The following is a 21046-nucleotide window of genomic DNA, read 5'->3' as shown; positions in this document are numbered from 1 at the left end:
AGGTGCCAGCCAGGGTGCACCTCGTGGCATCTGCTAGGTCTGCTGGGCCCCAGCTGAAGCTGAGTGCCCCCCAGTTCCCCTCTGAGGTCCTGCACCCGGAGCCCGGTGTGTCCCCAAGGGCACCCCCAAAGCGAAGCAGGCAGAGGAGGAGCCCCGGCCCCACGCTTCCGGTGCTGCTCCAGCCACCGTTCATTTGCCTGTGGTCCTTCCTCCTTCGTTTGCATGCCCCCCCGGCAAGCAAACTCTATCCCCAGCAGGAGCCACCTGTGTGCCTGCCAGGCAGGAGTAGCCCAGGCCAGGGTCAGCAGTGTGAGTACAGCTGGCCATGCGGTTCCTGCAGCTTCTAGGCATCAGACTCTGGCAGAAGGGCTGAGACCCTCAAGGAACTCTGCTCCCAAGCAGGCTGGGAGGGCACCACTGCCACCCCAGGGCCCTCCCCAGCTGCAGGGTGGAGGCCTGCCTGGCCGGCTGGTCTGCAGGCCTAGGGGGCCCACCCCGGCCACCCCCGACTCCGGCCAGCACAGCCTTGAGTTGGAGCCAGAAGCTCCCAGGGCTGGGTAGGAGGCATTTCTGTACCTATGGAAAGCCCCAGAGCCGGGTGTCTCTGCATCCCTCCCACACAGCTGAGACCTCAGAGCCCTGGAGGCCCCTTTGCCCTCTCTCCTCTCCACAGCCTGCCGGGCAACTCCAGGAATGGGGGGGTGGCGAGGGGCTCGGCACAGGCAGTGAACAAGGCCACGGTCAGCAGAGCCTGCCTGCCGGTCAGTGCTGGCCATAGAGCCTGGCAGTGGCTTCAAGCAGAGTCTGAAGTGCACAAACTTTCAGGCCCAGAAAGCGAGGACACCACTGGGCCCCAGGGTGTGGCAAGTGAGGATGGCAAGGGTTTTGCTAAACAAATCCTCTGCCCGCTCCCCGCCCCGGGCTCTCCCCACCCCGGGCTCTCTCCGCGTGAGGCCCCACTCGGCAGCCACCTTGCCGTGCCTGCTGGAAGTGGCCTCTGCCATGCTGTGCCCTGCTGTCCTGGGCCTCAGCCTCTGGGCTCTCCTGCACCTTGGGACAGGGGCCCCATTGTGCCTGTCACAGCAACTTAGGATGAAAGGGGACTACGTGCTGGGGGGGCTATTCCCCCTAGGTGAGGCCGAGGAGGCTGGCCTCGGCAGCCGGACACGGCCCAGCAGCCCCGTGTGCACCAGGTACGGAGGTGGGACAGCCCGGGTTGGGGTCAGGGTGACCAGGCCCGCGGTGCTCCTGAGCTGGGGCTGAGGTGGCCATCTGCGGCTCCATGGGGCCCCAGGTTCTCCTCGAATGGCCTGCTGTGGGCACTGGCCATGAAGATGGCCGTGGAGGAGATCAACAACAGGTCGGACCTGCTGCCGGGGCTGCGCCTAGGCCACGACCTCTTCGATACGTGCTCGGAGCCTGTGGTGGCCATGAAGCCCAGTCTCATGTTCCTGGCCAAGGCAGACAGCCGCGACATTGCCGCCTACTGCAACTACACGCAGTACCAGCCCCGCGTGCTGGCCGTCATTGGGCCCCACTCGTCAGAGCTCGCCGTGGTCACCGGCAAGTTCTTCGGCTTCTTCCTCATGCCCCAGGTGGGCGCCCCCCACCATCACCCACCCCCACCCAGCCCTGCCCGTGGGAGCCCCTGAGTCAGGAGATGCCTCTTGGCCCCTGCAGGTCAGCTATGGCGCTGGCATGGAGCTGCTGAGCGCCCGGGAGACCTTCCCCTCCTTCTTCCGCACAGTGCCTAGCGACCGTGTGCAGCTGGTGGCCGCCGCGGAGCTGCTGCAGGAGTTCGGCTGGAACTGGGTGGCCGCCCTAGGCAGTGACGACGAGTACGGCCGCCAGGGCCTGAGCATCTTCTCGGCCCTGGCCGCGTCGCGCGGCATCTGCATCGCACACGAGGGCCTGGTGCCACTGCCCCGTGCCAACAGCCCGCTGCTGGGGAAGGTGCAGGAGGTGCTGCACCAGGTGAACCAGAGCAGCGTGCAGGTGGTGCTGCTGTTCGCCTCCGCGCGCGCCGCCCATGCTCTCTTCAGCTACAGCATCAGCAGCAAGCTCTCGCGCAAGGTGTGGGTGGCCAGCGAGGCCTGGCTGACCTCCGACCTGGTCATGGGGCTGCCCGGCATGGCCCAGGTGGGCACGGTGCTTGGCTTTCTCCAGAGGGGTGCCCAGCTGCGCAAGTTCTCCCAGTATGTGAAGACCCGCCTGGCCCTGGCCGCCAACCCAGCGTTCTGCGCCGCCCTGGGCGAGAGGGAGCAGGGTCTGGAGGAGGACGTGGTGGGCCGGCGCTGCCCGCAGTGTGACTGCATCACGCTGCAGAACGTGAGTGCCGGGCTAAACCACCACCAGACGTTCTCTGTCTACGCAGCTGTGTATAGTGTGGCCCAGGCCCTGCACAACGCTCTGCAGTGCAGCGCCTCAGGCTGCCCCGTGCAGGACCCCGTGAAGCCCTGGCAGGTGAGCCCGGGAGATGGGGGTGTGCTGACCTCTGCACGTGCCCGGGCCACCAGGCATGGCCGCCACACCTGAGCTGGAGGTAGCCGGCGGCTCAGCCCCGTCCCCCGCCCGCAGCTCCTGGAGAACATGTACAACCTGACCTTCCACGCGGGCGGGCTGACGCTACGCTTCAACAGCAACGGGAACGTGGACATGGAGTACGACCTGAAGCTGTGGGTGTGGCAGGGCCCGGTGCCCGAGCTCCACGACGTGGGCAGGTTCAACGGCAGCCTCTGGATAGACAGCCCGAAGATCCGCTGGCACACGTCCAACAACCAGGTGAGGCGAGGGTGGGTGTACCTGGCGTGTCCCCGTGGCAGCCCCCGCGGCAGGGTGCAGCCTGGGGGTGGGGGCCGTCCCTGTCTCCCGCGGGCGTGCCCAGCCCAGCAGAGCCCGAGCCCAGGCCTGTGCGCAGAAGCCCGTGTCCCAGTGCTCGCGGCAGTGCCAGGAGGGCCAGGTGCGCCGGGTCAAGGGGTTCCACTCCTGCTGCTACGACTGCGTGGACTGCAAGGCGGGCAGCTACCGGAAGAGCCCAGGTGAGCCGCCTTCCTGGCAGTGGGGGTGGAAACGCAGCAGGGGCGGGTCCTGCTACGTCCTAGCTCTGAGGCCAGAGCCCACAGGGGACAAGGCCAGCACCCAGCGCCCTTCTCCTCCTCTCTCACAGATGACCTCGCCTGCACCTTTTGCGGCCGGGAAGAGTGGTCCCCGGAGCGGAGCACACGCTGCTTCCGCCGCAGGCTTCGGTTCCTAGCGTGGGGCGAGCCGGCTGTGTTGCTGCTGCTCCTGCTGTTCGGCCTGGCGCTGGGCCTCGTGCTGGCCGCTTTGGGGCTGTTCATTCGCCATCGTGACAGCCCACTGGTTCAGGCCTCGGGCGGGCCCCTGGCCTGCTTCGGCCTGGTGTGCTTGGGCCTGGTCTGCATTAGTGTCCTCCTGTTCCCTGGCCAGCCCAGCCCTGCCCGCTGCCTGGCCCAGCAGCCCTCGTCCCACCTCCCGCTCACCGGCTGCCTGAGCACATTCATCCTGCAGGCAGCCGAGATCTTCGTGGAGTCAGAACTGCCTCTGAGCTGGGCAGACCGGCTGAGTGGCTGCCTGCAGGGGCCCTGGGCCTGGCTGGTGGTGCTGCTGGCCATGCTGGTGGAGGCCGCACTGTGCGCCTGGTACCTGGTGGCCTTCCCGCCAAAGGTGGTGACGGACTGGCGCATGCTGCCCACAGAGGCGCTGGTGCACTGCCGCACACGCTCCTGGGTCAGCTTTGGCCTCGTGCACGCCACCAACGCCACGCTGGCCTTCCTTTGCTTCTTGGGCACCTTCCTGGTGCAGAGCCGGCCGGGCCGCTACAACCGTGCCCGTGGCCTCACCTTTGCCATGCTGGCCTACTTCATCACCTGGGTCTCCTTCGTGCCCCTCCTGGCCAATGTACAGGTGGTCCTCAGGCCCGCCGTGCAGATGGGTGCCCTCCTGCTCTGCGTCCTGGGCATCCTGGCTGCCTTCCACCTGCCCAGGTGTTACCTGCTCGTGCGGCAGCCAGAGCTCAACACCCCCGAGTTCTTTCTGGGAAGGGGCCCTGGGGATGCCCGAGACCGGAACGATGGAGACACAGGAAATCAGGGGAAACATGAGTGACCCCTGATCCTGCGACCTCAGCCCCGGTGAACCCAGACCAAGCTGAGATCCCCCTAAGCCAGCATTGACCCATGTCCCCCTACAGACACCCTCCTGCTCTAGATTCTGACCCCAGTGACCCCTGCGTCTGTGGACACCCCGTGACCATCTGGGCCCCAGAGCCAAGCTCTGTCCCCGTCCCTCTGTGCCCAGACCAGGCCTGCCCCAGTAACCCAGACCCACTGTTCCGGAAGGAGGCCCAGAGGGCTCCCAGGGTCCCCACAACCCACACCATGAGCTCAGAAAAAGGATGCAAGGAGGCCCCAGCCAGATGGCTGCAAGCCCAAGCCAGACCCTGTCAACCACACCACGCCCCGCCAGGGGCCCCCACCCAGCACCCCGCCAGGCACCACAGCAGTGGGAGGCTGGGCGGGGGCACACAGGCAATGCCCAGGGCAGAGCCTGCCCAGGTGGGGGTGGCACCCAGCTTCCTTCTCTGCCCCGGCCCAGTAGGTAGACAGCATCGTGACTGCCACCAGTACTAGGGACAGAGCCGAGGTGGGGTGGGGGCGGGGTCCAGCACCATGGACAGAAAACTGCCCACCAGGGTCCAAGGTCAGCACCCCGCCAGGCCCACACAGGGTCTCGGGTCAGAGGTCCAGGGTCAGCGCCCAGCAGAGCCTAGGGGAGGCCGGACCAGCCCCCCCATGCCTCCCTCATTCCAAGGCAGCCCAGCTGCAGAGAAGGGGCACAGGCCACACATCCGTCCCATAAAATTAAACGCTTTTTAGTGTTTAAAATAAGCAGCATTTACACAGAAGCAGCTCTATGTTAACCATCTAGACGCTGGGACTTTTGATACAGTATCTACAGCGCAGACACGTGGGGGCCAGAGACGCCAGGAAGGCCCGCGGTTGTGTGCAGGCCGAGATGTGTGCACGCAGTGTGTGCACTCACCAAGGACAGGCCAGCTGACCGCCCATCTCCCCAAGACCTCCCTCCCTGCGGCAGCTGTGCACATTGGGGCCCCTCGACCCTGCAGGCCATGGTCCCTCCCTGCCCTGGCTGGGACAGTGGGCAGGATGTCCAGCCCTCTCTCATCTTCCCGTCCCGTCCTCTACATACTTTCAGACTCGACTGTGTTGCTGGAGAGGAAAGGAAGGGAGAAGCAGGCTGCTCCAAGGGGCAGGGGCAGGTGGGACAGATGACAGGGCCACCTCCTCCCCCGAGCCACTAGCCAGGCAATAAATAAATAAATTAGATTCCTACTCCAGACAACCAGAGGGACCAGGGGGCTCCAGCCCCACCCCCGGGAGGCCCGGTCCTGGGTCAGATGGGTGGGGCCTGTGCACTGCAGGGGGTTGCCACACATGGGTCACTCTGGGGGCCTGTGCACAGCTATACAGGAGGTGGGGGTCAGCCCAGAGCCCAAGGGGGTCTTCCTCATCCTAGGAGGGATCACCACTAGACACAAGGGGTTGTGAGGTCCCTGAGGCTCTCGCTGAGGGGCAGAGAAGGAGCGCCCGCAACACGGCTGCTCAGAAACAGGTGCTGTCAGGAGCCGGAGCAGCCAGGCTGCTGGGGCAGATTGCGGTGGTCCAGCCTGCCCCCCTACCCTGCCTCCGGCCTGGCCCCCACTAAGGCAAGCCCACGCGAGCTGTGTGTGCAGCAGGACCACAGGCTCCCCATCTCAGGCAGGGCTGAGGGCAAGCGCGAGTCACATGATGTCCACGAAGAACTCACAGGGGTTCCCCATGGCCTTCTGGAAGGACTGGCGGCTCCCAGTCAATTCTGGGGGGACAGCAGCCAGCTCCCGGACAGGGGGTCCCCCGGGCGGCCCCCCGACCACCGTATAGGCCTTGGTCATGGGGTGGGGCGGGGGGAGCCCTGGGGCGGTGGCCGAGGCCTGACTGCGTGGGCTGCTGCCACGGCTGAGCTGGCCGGCTGGACGCTCTCGCCAGCTGCTCCCCACCCCGCTCGGTGCCGTGTGATCCGATTCGCTGCCGCTACCCCCGGCTCCCGCCGCCCGACGCTCCTTCTCACGGCCTGGGGCCCGGCGGCTGCTCCGGGTGGACCCGCTGCTCTTGCTCCCTGGGGGCGGGAACAGGTGGGAGAGGAGACCGTCAGCACCAGGCCCGGTCACGTCCAGAACAGCCCCCGCCAGGGGCCAAGTGACCGGGCAGGAAGGGTGGCCCGTGCAGGACGGGGGGGGGGCAGCCATGCAGGCGCAAGGACAGGGCCGGCACCCCCAGGGTCGCAGGGGCAGCTGCAGCAGGCACGCGCTGGTGGGGGCAGTAGCAGGTGGACAGGATCCTGGAGCTAGCTGGGCACCCCCACGCCTCACCCCGATGCTTGAGCTGAGGGTCTGGTCTTGCGGCTGAAAGACTGAGGTGCCAGCGAGGGCCCCTCGTGCCCGATGCCCCCATGGCCATACTGGATTTCCCACCCGAGTCCCCACTGTCCCCCCAACCCAGGGCCTTGGCTGACGGACGACTCAGCTCAGCCCCGTCCTGGGCTCCCGAGACGCAGTGGGAGCTGGAGGGCATGGCCAGCTGGGGACATGCTGAGGGACGCCCGGCGGGACCCTGGCTTACCGGCCCAAGGTCCACTCCGCTAGTCCTTCAGTCTAAGGCTTGTTCAGCACAAGGCAAGGGATAGCACGAGTTACACGCCCGGCTGCCCGGCACCCGCCCGGCACCCACCCGCCACCAGTGGGGCCTGACTGCGGGCTGGGTGGGGCTTAAGCGGGTACAAGCACCAGTCAAGAGTCAGCAGACACCCAGTGTGGCCTCTCTGTGGCCCCACACCCTCTGGCCGCCTCTCCTCTCTCGTCCTCCTTCCCGGGCCCTCCGGGCCGCCACCTGCATCCCCCCCAGCCTTCAGACACCCCCGCTGGCCTCGCCAACCCCACCCACTGGCGCTTCTGCTCCACCAGGCAACGCCTCAGGGACACCCTGGATCCCCTGGCGCCCCGAACACATCCCAGCCACAGGCACACAGCTGTGCATGGCACCATCCACATCGGGCTCCCTGCCCAGGCTGCAGCTGCCACCCTCCTGTGTCCTGGGGCCTAGAAAGTGACCCCGTCTGACTCCTTGGCCACCCCTGCCCTGTCCTTGTCACATGGCCCTTGGCCACATGGTCTCCTGGCCTCCTACCTCTATCATAGGAGAAGCACCAGCCGCCAACACTACCAGGCACAGCCACCCAGGCCTCCAGGCTCCCAGAGGCCCCTCCTCCCAACTCCATCCAGATAAGGGGGGGTCCAGGCTGCCCATGTGTGAGACGCTTCCCTGTCCTCCCCATTCACACAGGCTCCTGGATCCCCCTGGCACTTGCCCTTTCCAGAAGGGGCCCACCCAGGGCCCAAGCACACAGCAGGAGCACGGAGTGGGGCACAGCAGAGAAGCGGCGCAGAGCAGGGGGCTGGGGTGGAGCTGGGGGCGGAGCAGCAGCGGGGTGGGGTGGAGCTGGAGGCGGAGCAGCAGCGGGGTGGGGTGGAGCTGGGGGTGGAGCAGCAGTGGGTGGGGTGGAGTTGGGGGCGGAGCAGCAGCGGGGCGGGGTGGAGCTGGGGGCGGAGCAGCAGTGGGTGGGGTGGAGTTGGGGGCGGAGCAGCAGCGGGGTGGGGTGGAGCTGGGGGCGGAGCAGCAGTGGGTGGGGTGGAGTTGGGGGCGGAGCAGCAGCGGGGTGGGGTGGAGCTGGGGGCGGAGCAGCAGCGGGGTGGGGTGGAGTTGGGGGCGGAGCAGCAGTGGGTGGGAGCAGGGTTCTCACCTTCACTCTGCTGACTCCCGGTGCTGCCGCTGCCATAGCTAAAGCCCGGATCCTGGTAGGCAGGCGGGAAGCAGGGCGGGGGCCCCGAGTACTGGTAGGGATAGCCCTGACCCAGGGGCCAGGGTGCAGCCGGGTGGGGCAGCGGGGCCAGCGTGTCCTGATCCGAAGCCCCACTGGAGCCACTGTTGAGGTTCAGGGTGGCGAGATCTGGTGGGGGACGGCAGGTGAGGGCCGCGGAGGGGCCGCCGGCGTTCCCCTCCCCCGCGCCCTGAAGCCCGCGGCCCCACTCACTGCTGCACAGGTCCCCGAAGACGTAGTAGCACTGCTCGGAGAAGGTGATCTTGTTGACCGTGTGCCGCAGGAAGCCGTGCTTCAGCAAGCTGCTGGCGTACTTCCGGGCCTCCCTCCGCTCCTTGAAGCCCTCCACGTGTGTGTACAGCCAGTCCACCACGTCCGCCCCTGGCCGGCAGCAGCGGTCAGCCCCGCCCCGGGCACGCAGCCCCGCCCCGGGCACGCAGCCCCGCCCCGGGCACGCAGCCCCGCCCCGGGCACGCAGCCCCGCCCCGGGCACGCAGCCCCGCCCCGGGCACGCAGCCCCGCCCCGGGCACGCAGCCCCGCCCCGGGCACGCAGCCCCGCCCCTGGCGCTATCGGCCCGCGGGGACGGCCACTCACCGATGACGGCGTTGGCGATGGTGATTTTGAGCCACATGCGGTCACGGATCTCCAGTCCCGAGTCTGGCAGCTGCATGACCCGGACGACGGCACCCATGTCGCTCTTCACCGTCAGCGGCGCCTCCTCCAGCTCTGCAAAGCACAGCCCCGCCTCAGCCCCAGCAGCTGAAGGCTGGGGGACTCAGGGCCCTGCACCCCCAGGGGAGCCTCTGGGCGGAGCCAGCGCCGGGGGCCTAGGCTGGAGGGTGCGTGACAGCAGGGCCCTGACCCACTGCAGGATGGACCCCCGTGAGACTGGGGCGTGGGCAGGGGATTGGACATTTCGTCTCCTTCCTCTGCAGACACTTTTCATCAGGATGCTAGGCACAAACTGGGCTGAGGACACCCCAACCCGCAGACCAGGGCGTAATGAGAACGTGGCAGGCCCCTTCCCCTCCCCGCACGCCCCGCCCGAGAGCGCAGGTAGTTAGTCATGTTAGCGGCAGGAAGCAGAGTGGAGACCTGGCCCCTGCCTGGGACTCCCTGGGTGCGCCTCGCATAGGGGCCCCACATACATCCCCTGCTCCCAACACACAGACCACAAGCAGGGTGGGCTGCGCAAGGTGGGCACGGGTGCCTGTGCACACACGTCTGTGCAGGGTGTTGGGGACGGGAAACACGCACGTCACAGCCCCATGACGGCCGCAGGCGGCCATGCCGGAGGCTGGCAGAGACGCCCCCTCCAAGTCTTAGTTTCTGCTGGGGCCCTCGGGAGCTGCCACTTACGTGGAGCGCCAGGCACGGAGCTGGTTAGTGAGGAGGAGCTGGTGCGCGTGACGGCGCTGGAGCAGGGGCTCGTACCGTAGCGGGGCAGGGCTCCGGTCAGAGCCGCCGTGTGGGACAGCCAGGCGGCGGGATCGATGGGCCGCACCGGGTCAGCTGGGTGGCCGCCATGTGGCGATGACGACAGGTGGACAGACGGACGGTGTGGGAAGGCAGAGCGCAAGGCACAGAGGAGAGAGGCCTTCAGGCTGGGTAGGCGCCCCTCCCCATCCCGCCCCGTGTACCACGAGGGTCACTCACCCCGTGGGACGGTGAAGTAGCTTCGGGGCGTTGGGTCCCAGCACTTGGCCACGGTGAGGCTGATGGGCCTGCAGGAATGGTGGTCACACAGCAAGGCCCCCATGGTACCCCCTGCCTGGCCCCTCCCGCTCCAGCGCCCCCAGCGCTCACCCCGTCTGGGACACGATCTCCCGCAGCACCCGCACGGCATCATCGTTGCTCATGTTCTCAAAGTTCACGTCGTTCACCTGCAGGGGTGGGGATTAGGGTGGTGCAGGCAGGGTGTGCAGCTCAGTCCACAGCCCCCGCAGACCCACCCGCAGCCGCACGTCGCCCCAAAACCCCCACAGACCCACCCGCAGCCGCACGTCACCCCAAAACCCCCACAGACCCACCCGCAGCCGCACGTCACCCCAAAACCCCCACAGACCCACCCGCAGCCGCACGTCACCCCAAAACCCCCACAGACCCACCCGCAGCCGCACGTCACCCCAAAACCCCCACAGACCCACCCGCAGCCGCACGTCACCCCAAAGTCCTCACAGACCCACCCGCAGCCGCACGTCGCCCCAAAGTCCTCACAGACCCATCCACAGCTGCACGTCACCCCAAAGTCCCCACAGACCCATCCACAGCTGCACGTCCCCCCAAAACCCCCACAGACCCACCCGCAGCCACACGTCACCCCAAAGTCCCCACAGACCCACCTGCAACAGCATATCGCCGGGCTCGATGCGGCCGTCAGCGGCCACTGCCCCACCCTTCATGATGGAGCCGATGTAGATGCCGCCGTCTCCGCGGTCGTTGCTCTGCCCCACGATGCTGATGCCCAGAAAGTGATGTCTCTCTGCGGGAAGAGCCGTGAGCCACGACCACGCCCCGCCCCCGCCCGCAACCATCACCCCGAGGAGCCGAGCCGCGAGCTGCGGCCACGCCCCGCCCCTGCCCGCCCCCAACCCTCGCCCCGAGGCCTCACCCATGTTGAGCGTGACGGTGACGATGTTGAGAGACATGGTGGAGTCCGTTATGCTGCTGAAGGAAGAGGCCTGCGGAGGGGAGGGCGGCATGTGTAAGGGGCACACGGTTGCCTGACGCTGACATCCCCGCCCCGCCCCGCCCCGCCCCGCCCCGCCCCGCCCCGCCCCGCCCCGCCCCGCCCCGCCCCGCCCCGCCCCGCCCCGCCCCGCCCCGCCCCGCCCCGCTGCCTACTCGGTCCGTCTGCCGAAGGCGCTGCTTCCTCCGACGGCGTTTGTGCTTCCGGATGAGCCTGGATGAGGTGCTCTGCTCTGTGGAGCTGCTCAGCCTGGGGACAGGCCGTCAGAGCTGAGAGGAGTTAGACATGGACGGGACGGGGGGTGCGGGGGGACGGGGGGTGCGGGGGGGACTCCGCCCCCCCATAATGCTGGGTGGGCTGAACCTGGGAATCGGGGGTCCAGGCCAGGCTTGTTCAAAAGCAGGCTCAGTGCCTGACGTCCACGCCCCAGGCCCCGCACACGTGATGTGCACGTGAGCACACACAAAAATCCCAGAGACAGGCAAACTGGGCACACATGTAGCCACCTCCACTACTGGCACACATGCACACCCGTACACCTGCACACACGCACGTCTGCACACACGCACACCTGTAGACACACCCACACACGCACACACACGCCTGCACACGTGCACCCGCGCACACACGCACGCCTGCACACATGCAAACACACGCACACCCACGCACACCTGCACGCCTGCACACATGCACACCCGCACACGCACACGTGGACACATGCACCCGCACACACGCACACCTGTACACACGCACGCCTGCACACATGCACCCGCGCACACATGCACACACACACCTGCACACACACGTCTGCACACACATGCACCCACATACCCACACCTGCACACACACACGCCTGCACATGCACACCTGCACACGTGCACACATGCACACGGACACACTTGCACTGTGAAAACACACTCCTCACGCACATGTGCACACGCAGACATGCACATCATGTAAACATTTGCACACAGGTACCCACGCACAGACACGTGTGCAATGTGAAAACACCTCAGACACACACGCACAGACATGAGTATCGCACACATTTGCACGCAGGCATGTGCAGTGTGAAAACACCTGTGGAACACGTGCACCATGTACACATTTGCATGCACACACATGCACGCGCAGACACGTGTAATGTGAAAACAGCTCATGCAGACACATGCACATCACATACACAGACATTGGCATGTGGGCACACACGCACCTGCTCGTGCTGCCATCCTCATCCGAGTCCACAAAGCTGCTGGACTCAAGCTCGCTGCTCAAGACGGCAGACGCGCTGTCCGGGGGCAGCCCCACGTCCCGCCGTCGGTCTCCCCTTGGGTGCCCATTGGTCCGGGCGGCTGTGGGGGCAGCAGGTTGGGAGCTGAATGCAGCGTCTCCCAGAGGTAGTGTGTCTGAGGCTGTCTGGCAGTGCTACATGCCTGTGGGTCTGGGAGCTGGTGGCTCAACTGTGGGCTCGCTGGGCCTGAGCCTCCACCCAAGCACTGCCACTGGCTGGGGGACAGGAACTGCTGTGGTAGGAACATGGCTCATGGGGGTCCCAGGGAGGTTGGGGGTCCACAGCAGGGCAGATATGACCACTGTACCCTCCTCACGGTTCCGGCGTCGGGCACGCTCCCGCCGGTGGCTGACCATGGACTCCGTGCCTGTCTCGTTGTCCATCCCGTCACGGCTGCTGGCCACATTCGGGCTGTACAACAACAGCAGGGCAGGTGGGGAGGCTGTGGCCCCAGCCCCTCATATGCCTCCCAGCCCAGCCTCCCCTCGCTCGTGGGACCCCAGCCCCAGCAGGTGCCACGCCCATCTACCAGCCCAGGCAGGCCTCCCTCCCGTTGGCCAGCGTCCCCCATGACGGGCTTGGGGTAGCAGGGCCCAGTGCCCACGGTGCCCTTACTGGAAGGAGGGGGGCCGGGAGTCCCCGATGCCGCCTGTCCGCTCGAGAGGCGGGGGCAGGTCTGTGTGGCTGTCCGTGCCCTGGGACCCCGCATCCGAGTGAGCACCCTCAGCCAGGACCAGCTGTGGAGGGAACACGCATGTTCGGGGCAGCCCACCCGCCTTCAGGTCGCCTCCTCAGGACGCCCAGGGAACGGGGGGCCAGCATACTGCCCTATCCGCACCCAGCCTGCCAGGGCCTCCCCACACCCACCACCTCCCCCAGGAAGAGCCCCACCCTGGAATGCTCCCCAGGCGAGCACTCGGGGCCAAGACGCAGGGGCTCACCCAGGAGACCACACGGCCGTTGAAGCAGGGAAGCTTGGCATTGTCGTCAAAGATCTCCTCCTTCACCACCCTGTAGGCAGATGCAGCTGTGAGGCCCCACCTAGGGGGCCTGACCCTGTGGCTCTAGAGGTGAGGCCTGGAGAGCAGGCACCCCCCCTCCCCACACAACGTCACTCTGTGGACACCCCTGCTAGCGCGTTCTCCTCTCGGGAACCGTCCTTCCTCTCCGTCACATCCTGGGCCACCACCCCCCAGCATGGTGACAGTGGCTGTGGACATCCCCACAGGGGAGGCTCAGTCAAAGGTCCCCAGTCCCCAGGTGGGGGGACAGCTGGGGTGAGGCCTCCTTGGGAAAGCCCCTGTGCCTAGCTGCCCTCGGTTCAGACTTATGTATGTGGTGGCCCCAGACGCTGTCTCCAACCACCCCCACCTCATCTGGTCCTGGGGCTTGGAGCCCCCACCAAGGGCTTCCCCCACGCTGGGATTCCTCAGGGCCAGGCCCCAGCCTCCTCAGCAACAGCAGCTACACCTACCGGGGCCCAAGCCTCCCCAGGCTATTCCCTGTCTCTTGCCCTAAACCACAGGTCCACTGCTCCACCTCCCAGCCAGCTCCAGACAGCCCCCAACCCCTCAATAGCCAGGGCATCAGACCACCTGCACCCACCCCTGCATTCAGATCTGTCATTCCCAACCAGGAGCCCAAATCCCCCAGCAGCCTCCTCTCCATCAGGCCGGCCACGCCCTATGGCCCCACTCCACCCTCCTGACGTCTCAGGAGCACCCTCAGGTCCCAGGCCCTGTGCCTGCCTGCCCAGAGTCAGGCTCTGTGAAAGCGGGCTCTGCCTGACCCCTGCCCTGCACCCCTAGCCAGGCTCACAGTCCATGCTCAAGGACACTCAGACCCGACGGACGGATGCAGGTGGGCTGGGAGGGCACACTGGTTCCCAGAGGCAGCCCACCACCCTCCTGTCCTGTCCACCTAGCCAGGGAGACAAAGACCTCCACTCATCAGGCCTCCCTGCACCTCAGGACCTAGAGGGGCAGCAAGGGACGCGGAGCCGGCAAAGCCCCTGGGAGAGCGAGCTGGCCAGCTGCCTCGCCAGTCCACCCCCGGGTCAGATGGGCTTGGGAATGGGGCAGAGGGCACCCAGGAAGGCTGCAGAGGGTCAGGGGACACGAACCAGGAGGAGGCCGGGTGACCTGAGCTCAGAGTTCAGAGAGCAGGGGCGGGTGCCCGGGCCAAGGGGCAAGGCAGGCAGGGCTGTGGTCAACATTCACACTTTGACCTCTGAGGGCCCAGGAGGCAGGCCAGGTAGGATCGCGACGCCGCCTCGTGATACCCTGCCCTGCCCAGCAGCATTTTCCACACCCAGGACTTGGGCCCAGTGGAGAAATGGGAGCCCAGAGACGGGGCTGGGCCTGGCCGCACACCTGGCAAGAAGCGCCCTGTGGCTCCTAACCCCATTGCCAGCTACAGAGCCACCCCGACTGGCCGCTGCAGGTCCCCTGGCCCCAGGGCACCTTGACTCAGCCAGGCTCCGAAGCGGCAGGTAGCAGGAGGCCCCCAGCAAAGTGGCAAACCCACACTCCCACCCAAGCCCTGGCCCACCCACTTGCTGGCAAGAGGCCCCAAGCCTCAGGACAGAGAAGACAGCAGGCAGGGCCAAAGCAGAGACCCCTCTCCAGCCCTCTAGGGTCCTGCAGCTGCCTCCCCAGGCCTCCCAGGGCCAGGCCATGGCCATGACGCCCCCAAAGAGCAGAGAAGGTCACTTCTCAGACCCCTCCATGTCTGTTGCCCCCACACAGGAGCCTTCCCAGGTAAGGCCATGACCCATGCCAGGCTGAGGCTGCCACAGTGAGAGGCTGTCACACCTGAAAGGATGGAGAAACCCAGGATAAGGCAGGCCCCATGGACACCACGGCCACCACCAACTGCCGCCAGGAGGCCAGGGCCCACAGTGAGCCCTTGTCTCTGAGGGACCTGACCACAACAGGGTCCCCACCTCAGCCCGACACATGGCCCCAGGTGGCCTGGCCGGCAGCTTCTGCCTGCCGCACCCAACCCCAGCACCTTCTGACTCACCCAAGGGAGACAGTCACCCAGCACCCTCTGACTCACCCGAGGGAGACACTCGGCCACCCAGCACCCCAGGGCAATGCCCACCTGGCTTCACCAGCAGAAGGCCCTGCCCCCTCCCACCATCCAGAGTGGCCCAAGCCCGCACTGCCCACCCAGCCAGGGCCTTACGAAGACCCCAGGCTGCCTGGGATGCCCCTGCTCCCTGCCCCCGCACAGAGGTCCAGCCAGGGCCCAGAGGCCCCGCTCCCTCCGCCCTCCTCAGCCCAACAGGCTGTAACAAGTCCTCCCTTGCCCCTGGTGGCAGGTGTAGACCCAAGCCCGGTTGGGCCAGGAGAAAGGTAGCAGGACCCAAACAGCACAGAGGGAAGGTGGGGCGTGCCTGGGGCTCCAGGGCTCAGCTACCCAGGTCCCAGGCAGAGCCCTGCTGTCCGCACCCCAGCCAGATCGGGGAGGGTGCCGGAGGCCGGCCAGGCGTTGGGGGCACACCCACCACGCGGGGTCCCCACACCTCTGGAGCAGCCTCTGATGAAACTCAGGGCAGCTACCAGGGGTGCGCCTGCCAGCACTGTGCCCCTACCTTGGGATTCCCTGTGAGGCCTGGCTAACTTCTGCATGCCACCCCCACACATCCACCCTGGGGAGGAATCCACGCAGAGGCAGCGCCCTGGGAGCCAGCATGGCCACACAGGATGCAGAGAACCCTTCAGACTCCCAGAGGCCACAGCCAGCTGCCGCAGATGTGGTGTGCTCCCGAATGCCCCCACTCCCCCAAGGCAGAGATGGAAGCTGGCAGGGGTAGCTGGCCCAGAGCTGGTGGCGCAGAGCCATCTCGTGCCCTCAGATCCCCTTGTGCACCCCCCAGGTCAGGGCCCTCAGCCTTGGGGATCTGCAGCCTCCCAACCCCTGACCCTAGGGCCAGCGGCTCTCCACCAGCCTGTCCTTTAGGTGGTGCCGAGTCCTGGGATCTCTGAGCCCCCTCCCCAGGTTCAGGCCACACAGGCTCGAGTGTCCCTGCCTGGCCATGGCTGTGAGGGCAGTAGGTGAACTCCCAACACCAGGGAGGCACTCGGCACGGAGAGGCTGAGTCGGAGACCCCAAGTGGCACAGCCAGGGAGGGCAGAGTGGGAACTCCCCCAGCAGCCCAGGCCAGGCAGAGCCTCCCCAACTCCACAGCCCCCTACAGCACCACCCAGGGCACAAGGAGCTGTCACAACACCCAGGCCCATGGCAGGCGGCCCCGGGGACTGGGGCTTTGGGCCCACAGCCTTGCCTCCACCCATCCCCCACTCCTGGGCCTGGGTCATCCCCACCTCGGAGATGAACTGCGGGAGCTGTGCCCAACAGACAGGCTCGATGCCAAGTCCAGCAGGCCCAGCATCCACCACGCACCCAGTAGCGAGGACCCGGAGCCAAACACCCTCCCTCCTCTGCCTCGGCCAAAGTCTGGGCAAGACCCCTGCCAACCACCAAACCCAGCACCACATGGAGACCCTCCCCAATTCTGCCCTCCTCCCAGCCCTGAGGATCCTAGGACAAAATGCCTGTGACCAGGACATGAAAAGTGGAGGACAGGCAGGGGACCTTCTCCCACTGGGCCGAAGCCGTGTGTGGGGAGTGGGGCCTGGCCCAGGGCACGGGGCTGTGGCCACGACCCAGGCTCCCTGCACTGCAAGGTGGTCAGTCACGCTCTGGAGCCTAGGCCGGGGGAACCAGGGCTGGGCTGAGAATGCAGCAGGGGCTGGTACAGGAACCCCCGACTCACCAGGGCCTCCTCAGGGTCCCCAGCCTGAGGCTCCCTCTCTTATGGAGGCCACCCCAGACCAGCCAGGACCTGCCTTCTCTTCCCCCCACCTCCAGCTACATTCACTTGGTATCCAGAGCCAGTGTCTAGTTCAGCTCTCACTTAAGCTAGAGTATGACTGACCAACCAGCCCCTCCCACATGAGTTCTATTCCACAAAACAGACAGCGCCGAGAGCTCAGCAGGTAGAACTCAGGAGAAGGGAACAAGGAAGCAATCAACAGGGGTCTTCCGTAGGCTCCTGAGGCCACCAGCCAGATGAGCAGGAAGGACACAGAGCAAGGCCCCCCATCGCAGCCAGAGGACCTGGAAGGCTACAGAGCAAGGCCCCCGTCTCAGGACTCCAGCATCACCCCAGTCCATTGTTTCCAAGCCCCACAGCCCAGCCCAGCCCTGACCTCCGCAGCCCCACTGCCTCCCAGCTCCCTGTAAGCCTGCAGCCTCCACAGCTGTACCCTGAAGCTCCCCTGTCTCTTTCCCGGCTGCATCCCCAAGCCTGCTTCGACACTCAGACCTGCCCACCCTGTACCCAGGCGCAGGAGTCCCCGGGTCCTCCGAATGTGCCCGGGTACATGCAGCCACTGTGGGAAGGTGTATGGGGGCAACAGTCAGGCCGTCTCAGCCCTGGGCAGCCCCCAGTGGGTGTCAGGAGCAGAAGGCGGACTCCCCCAGGGCTTCATCCCAGAGCATGGTCCAGGAGCAGAACCTGGGAGCTGGGCACCGCCTCACCACGCATTTATTGGTGGCACACGTTTGTGACGAAAAGCATTAGTGACTTTGGTAACTTTTGTTAGAATAATAAACTAAGTTAAAAACAAAAGCACCTGACACATGCCCCATGCCCAGGCCCAGAGGAGCAGGGACTGCAAGGTGCCCCAGTGGGGGAGGAGCCCGGACGAGACTCAGAAAACAAACCGTCCCCTCCTGCCCAACCTGACTGGCGCGGGCAGGAGGGCCGCCGAGCAGAGCGGGGAGCGCCCAGCCTTCAGAGGCTGCCAAGGACGCACCCTGCCCTCTCTGCTTTGCCTGGTGGTGGGGGTGGGGAAGGAAAGTACAGCTGTCCAGATGTCCTTTGGGCCTCCTGAGAGCCCCAGAGCGGATCCAGCTTGACTGGACCTGGGGTTGCCTGAGGACCCTGCAACCACAGAATGCATGAAACAGCCTTAATGTCACAATCCCAAGAGGCGGCCACACACAAGGACACAGCTTGCCAGAGGCTCACGTCCTGGGGCCACGAGGCCTGAGCCCGCCCCCAGCACTGTTGAGCTGGGACTGGGGACTCAGGTTACTGGTGGCCAGGCCGGGCTAGGCCAGGCCTCAAGCAGACGGCCAGCCTCCTTCTCCCTGTCCCAGAGGGCCCAGCTCAGCACAGCAGGGGTATCCTCGCCTGGGACCACCACCACCGAGGCCCGGCACTGAGACGCTGACCCAGGCTGCCCCAAAACAGCAGATGGTCTGAGCTGCTCTGGGAACGCAAGTGCTTTGTGACTCAGTGGGGACCGGGCAGACAGGGAGCTCAGAGCAGGGGTGGGCGAATAAAGTTTCAAGGCCACCAGTGGCCCTTGACCTCCGCCCTGTCACAGGGACCCCGAAGAAGGGGGCCAGGAGAACCTCTCTTGAGCCCTGGGGAGCTTCTGCAAACCCTAGCAGACAGGTTGGTGAACCTGTCCCCCCACGTCTCCCCATCCCAGCTAGGAAACCCCACCCTGCTCCCTTCTCACTGACACACACACCCCTGACCCCAGCCCACACCAACGGCAGGCGCTCCCGGCCAGCCCCAATGGAAGGGATGCCGCCGACCGAGTCCGACCCGGGCCAAGGCAGGACTCTGGACCGGGAGGCTGGGAGCAGGGACGCCGGGACCCCAGCCTGCCATCGCCCCACACCACAGACAGGTGGGCACGCGCCGCACGCGGGCCGAGGCCGCCACCCGCATCGCACCTGGCGGAGGCCTGGACCGCCCAGGACCCCCGCCCCGTCCCCGCGCTGGCAGATGCGACCCCCGAGCGCGCGCCAGGCTCGCGCAGGCCCCGTGGCCGACTGACCCGAAGTCCTGGTCCATGGACTTAAAGAAGAATTTGTAGGCGTGCACGGGCCGGTTGCTGAGCACGTTCTTGAAGTCGGCTAGCGTGACGCGCTCGGGGGCCACGGGCAGCTTGACCAGGTACGGCGTCTCCTCCTCGTCCATGTGGTAGATGATCTTGGTCTCCGCCATGGCGCGGCGGCGGCGCGGAGCCCGCGCACTCAGGGCCCGGCCCGGGGCTGGGACGCGGGGCGCTCCCCGCCCGCCCGCCTGCGCCCCACCCGGCCCGCGCCGCTCCCGGCCCCGCCGCGCCGAGGCCCCCGGGCGCCCCCGCTTGACCGCCCAGGCCCCGGCCGCCGCCCCCGGCTCCCGCGCGCGTCTCGACTGCTGCCCCGCGGCCCGCGGCCGCCCATCCGCCCCCGGCCCGGGAGCGGCGCGAGGGACGCAGCACGGAGGGCGCGCTCAGCCCCGCCGCCCTCCCGCCTGCGCCCCTCGGGCCGCGCAGTTAAAGGGACCGCCAGGCCCGCGGCCCTGAGCGTGGCCGCGGGGGGGCGCCCGAGCGCGCGGCGATGACGTCACGGGAGCGCGCGGCGGGGGGCGGAGCGTCGCTGCGCAGGCGCAGGCGCAGACGCAGGCGATCCTCGCTCGCCCCGCCCCGGGCCCCCCCCCGCGCTTGGGCTCGCTTTCCCCTGTGCTCGGGCGCCCGCGACACTCGCCGGTGCATCCCCGCGCGGCCTGGCTCTGGGCCCGTGGACGCCAGGGTGCTCGGGGTGGGTGGAGGGACCTCGGGGACGCCGGGTGCGCGGCGCTGAGGTGGCGGCCGGTCCCTCTGCGCCCCCGCGAAGGCGCCCGACTCGCATGCCCTCTGCCGGGTCCCACGGGGTCCGACGCAGGCCGAGGGGATGCGGGGCGCGCGTGGGCGCGGGCGTGCACGGAGGCGTCGGAGCGCGCGGCGGCGGGAGGGATTTCGTCCTGGGGTCCTCCGCAGGGCAGGGGAGACTTCCGAGCCTTCCCCTGAGGCCGCGGGGCGTCCGCGCTCGCTCCTCCGGGGCCCGCGGGGCTGGAGGCCTTCCCAGCCTGACCCCAGCAGGAAGCGCGGAGGCCACTAGAGGGCGGCCCAGGATGGGGAGAGTGAGGCGGGAGCCTGGACGGGGCTGGCGCGGTGGGGCCCCTTGGGCCCCGTCCCCAGGAAGCCGGCAGGAGTCTGGGACTTTCGCATCTATCCGGCCCTGACGATGCCCGCGCCGGCTCAGAGAGAAACCCATCAGTGTAGGTGCCGGTGGTTGACGGTCGGCTTGGGCCTGGGGTCCTGAACCTGCACCCCGGCTCTGAGTGGGAGAGCTGTGGCGTCCGCTCAGCCAAGCCCGGCCAGCTCAGCCGCCAGCCTCTGCCTGGAGCCTGGGCCACCTTCCCACCAGCCCTTGTTTTCCCCAGAGGTCGGAAGCCAGGCAGGAAGACCCCCGAGGGGCTATCTGTTGAGGCCCCAGGGAGGGAGGAAGCCCGTACCTGCCCTGAGGGCCAGACCCATGTTCCCCAGGCTAGACACAGGTGGCCCCAGAGCAGGGGAGGTGGCCCCAGAGCAGGGGAGGAACCACACAGGTGCAGGGGCCTGACCCCAGCCCGTCTCAAGAGAGGCTGGAAGCCAGAGGCCTGAGGCCAGTCCAGGTGCTGATGCCTATGTGGTCTGGTTGGGGCCCTGCCAGGAGCAGCCTTGTCCAGTGATGGTGAGGCCGGAGGCCAGAAGGGGGTGCATTTTCAAGCCACACCTCCCCAGACCAGCCTCCCTTCCTCCCAACCTGTGCTGCTGTGGGATCCTTGTGGGCAACCATCACCCTTTCCCACCCCCACTCCTGGGAGGACAGGAGGATGGGGTTGGGTGGTGATGCCGGCTTCAAGAAGCAGCACTTAGTCGCTGGTCTGTGCTGCCAGGAGCCCAGGCCACTGGCCTTCCTGATCCCGCCACTCGTCCCACCACCCAAACTTGTGCTGAGATCCTGTGCCCGGCACTGATGCCTGAGTGGGAAAGGATTCTAGGGCCAGATCCGTGCTGGCCTGGCGAGGACTCTCTTGGAGCCACCCTGCTGCCCCGGGCTGTCTCTGCCGGAGCCTCCTTGCTCCTGCCCCCTTTGCAAGTGTCTGACTCGTATCCCGCTACTTCCGCTTGCCATCCGTCTGCCTCTCCCGGAGCTCCACGGTCTCCTCTCTGTCCTCAGCCACCGCCACGTCCCCCTTCCCCACATCCAGGTCAGCCATCAAAGGAATATGAA

General features: G+C 67.1%; 2 protein-coding genes across 12 annotated transcripts; one reads left to right on the top strand and one right to left on the bottom strand.

Moving 5' to 3' along the window:
* The first annotated feature begins 253 nt into the window (after window positions 1-253).
* TAS1R3 (taste 1 receptor member 3) lies at window positions 254-4904 on the top strand. 2 transcript variants are annotated; one of them, XM_015122280.3, is made up of 6 exons: window positions 254-1193; window positions 1295-1595; window positions 1681-2463; window positions 2578-2781; window positions 2918-3038; window positions 3167-4904. In XM_015122280.3, the coding sequence occupies exons 1-6, from the start codon at window positions 874-876 to the stop codon at window positions 4123-4125; spliced, it is 2688 nt and encodes an 895-aa protein (XP_014977766.3). In that variant the 5' UTR covers window positions 254-873; the 3' UTR covers window positions 4126-4904. The 2 variants fall into 2 exon arrangements, with proteins under 2 accessions (XP_014977766.3, XP_028697363.2); XM_028841530.2 differs by having other exon boundaries at window positions 1151-1595; window positions 1748-2463.
* On the bottom strand, window positions 4871-21010 carry DVL1 (dishevelled segment polarity protein 1). Of its 10 annotated transcripts, none has more exons than XM_077980825.1 (16): window positions 19303-21010; window positions 18802-18911; window positions 12877-12946; window positions 12551-12672; window positions 12243-12346; window positions 11858-11996; window positions 10800-10893; window positions 10567-10636; window positions 10298-10437; window positions 9762-9838; window positions 9612-9679; window positions 9390-9467; window positions 8550-8681; window positions 8167-8334; window positions 7876-8082; window positions 4871-6195 (listed from the first exon to the last, which is right to left on the bottom strand). In XM_077980825.1, the coding sequence occupies exons 1-16, from the start codon at window positions 19501-19503 to the stop codon at window positions 5822-5824; spliced, it is 2154 nt and encodes a 717-aa protein (XP_077836951.1). In that variant the 5' UTR covers window positions 19504-21010; the 3' UTR covers window positions 4871-5821. The 10 variants fall into 10 exon arrangements, with proteins under 10 accessions (XP_077836951.1, XP_077836967.1, XP_077836960.1 ...); XM_077980841.1 differs by having other exon boundaries at window positions 9315-9467; window positions 18802-19049; window positions 19119-19324; XM_077980834.1 differs by having other exon boundaries at window positions 9315-9467; window positions 18802-19049; window positions 19134-19324.
* Window positions 21011-21046: the final 36 nt, after the last annotated feature.

The sequence above is a fragment of the Macaca mulatta genome, chromosome 1, assembly GCF_049350105.2.
Source record: "Macaca mulatta isolate MMU2019108-1 chromosome 1, T2T-MMU8v2.0, whole genome shotgun sequence".
NCBI classification, from domain to species: Eukaryota; Metazoa; Chordata; class Mammalia; order Primates; family Cercopithecidae; genus Macaca; species Macaca mulatta.
This window is presented reverse-complemented; position numbering and strand designations above follow the sequence as displayed.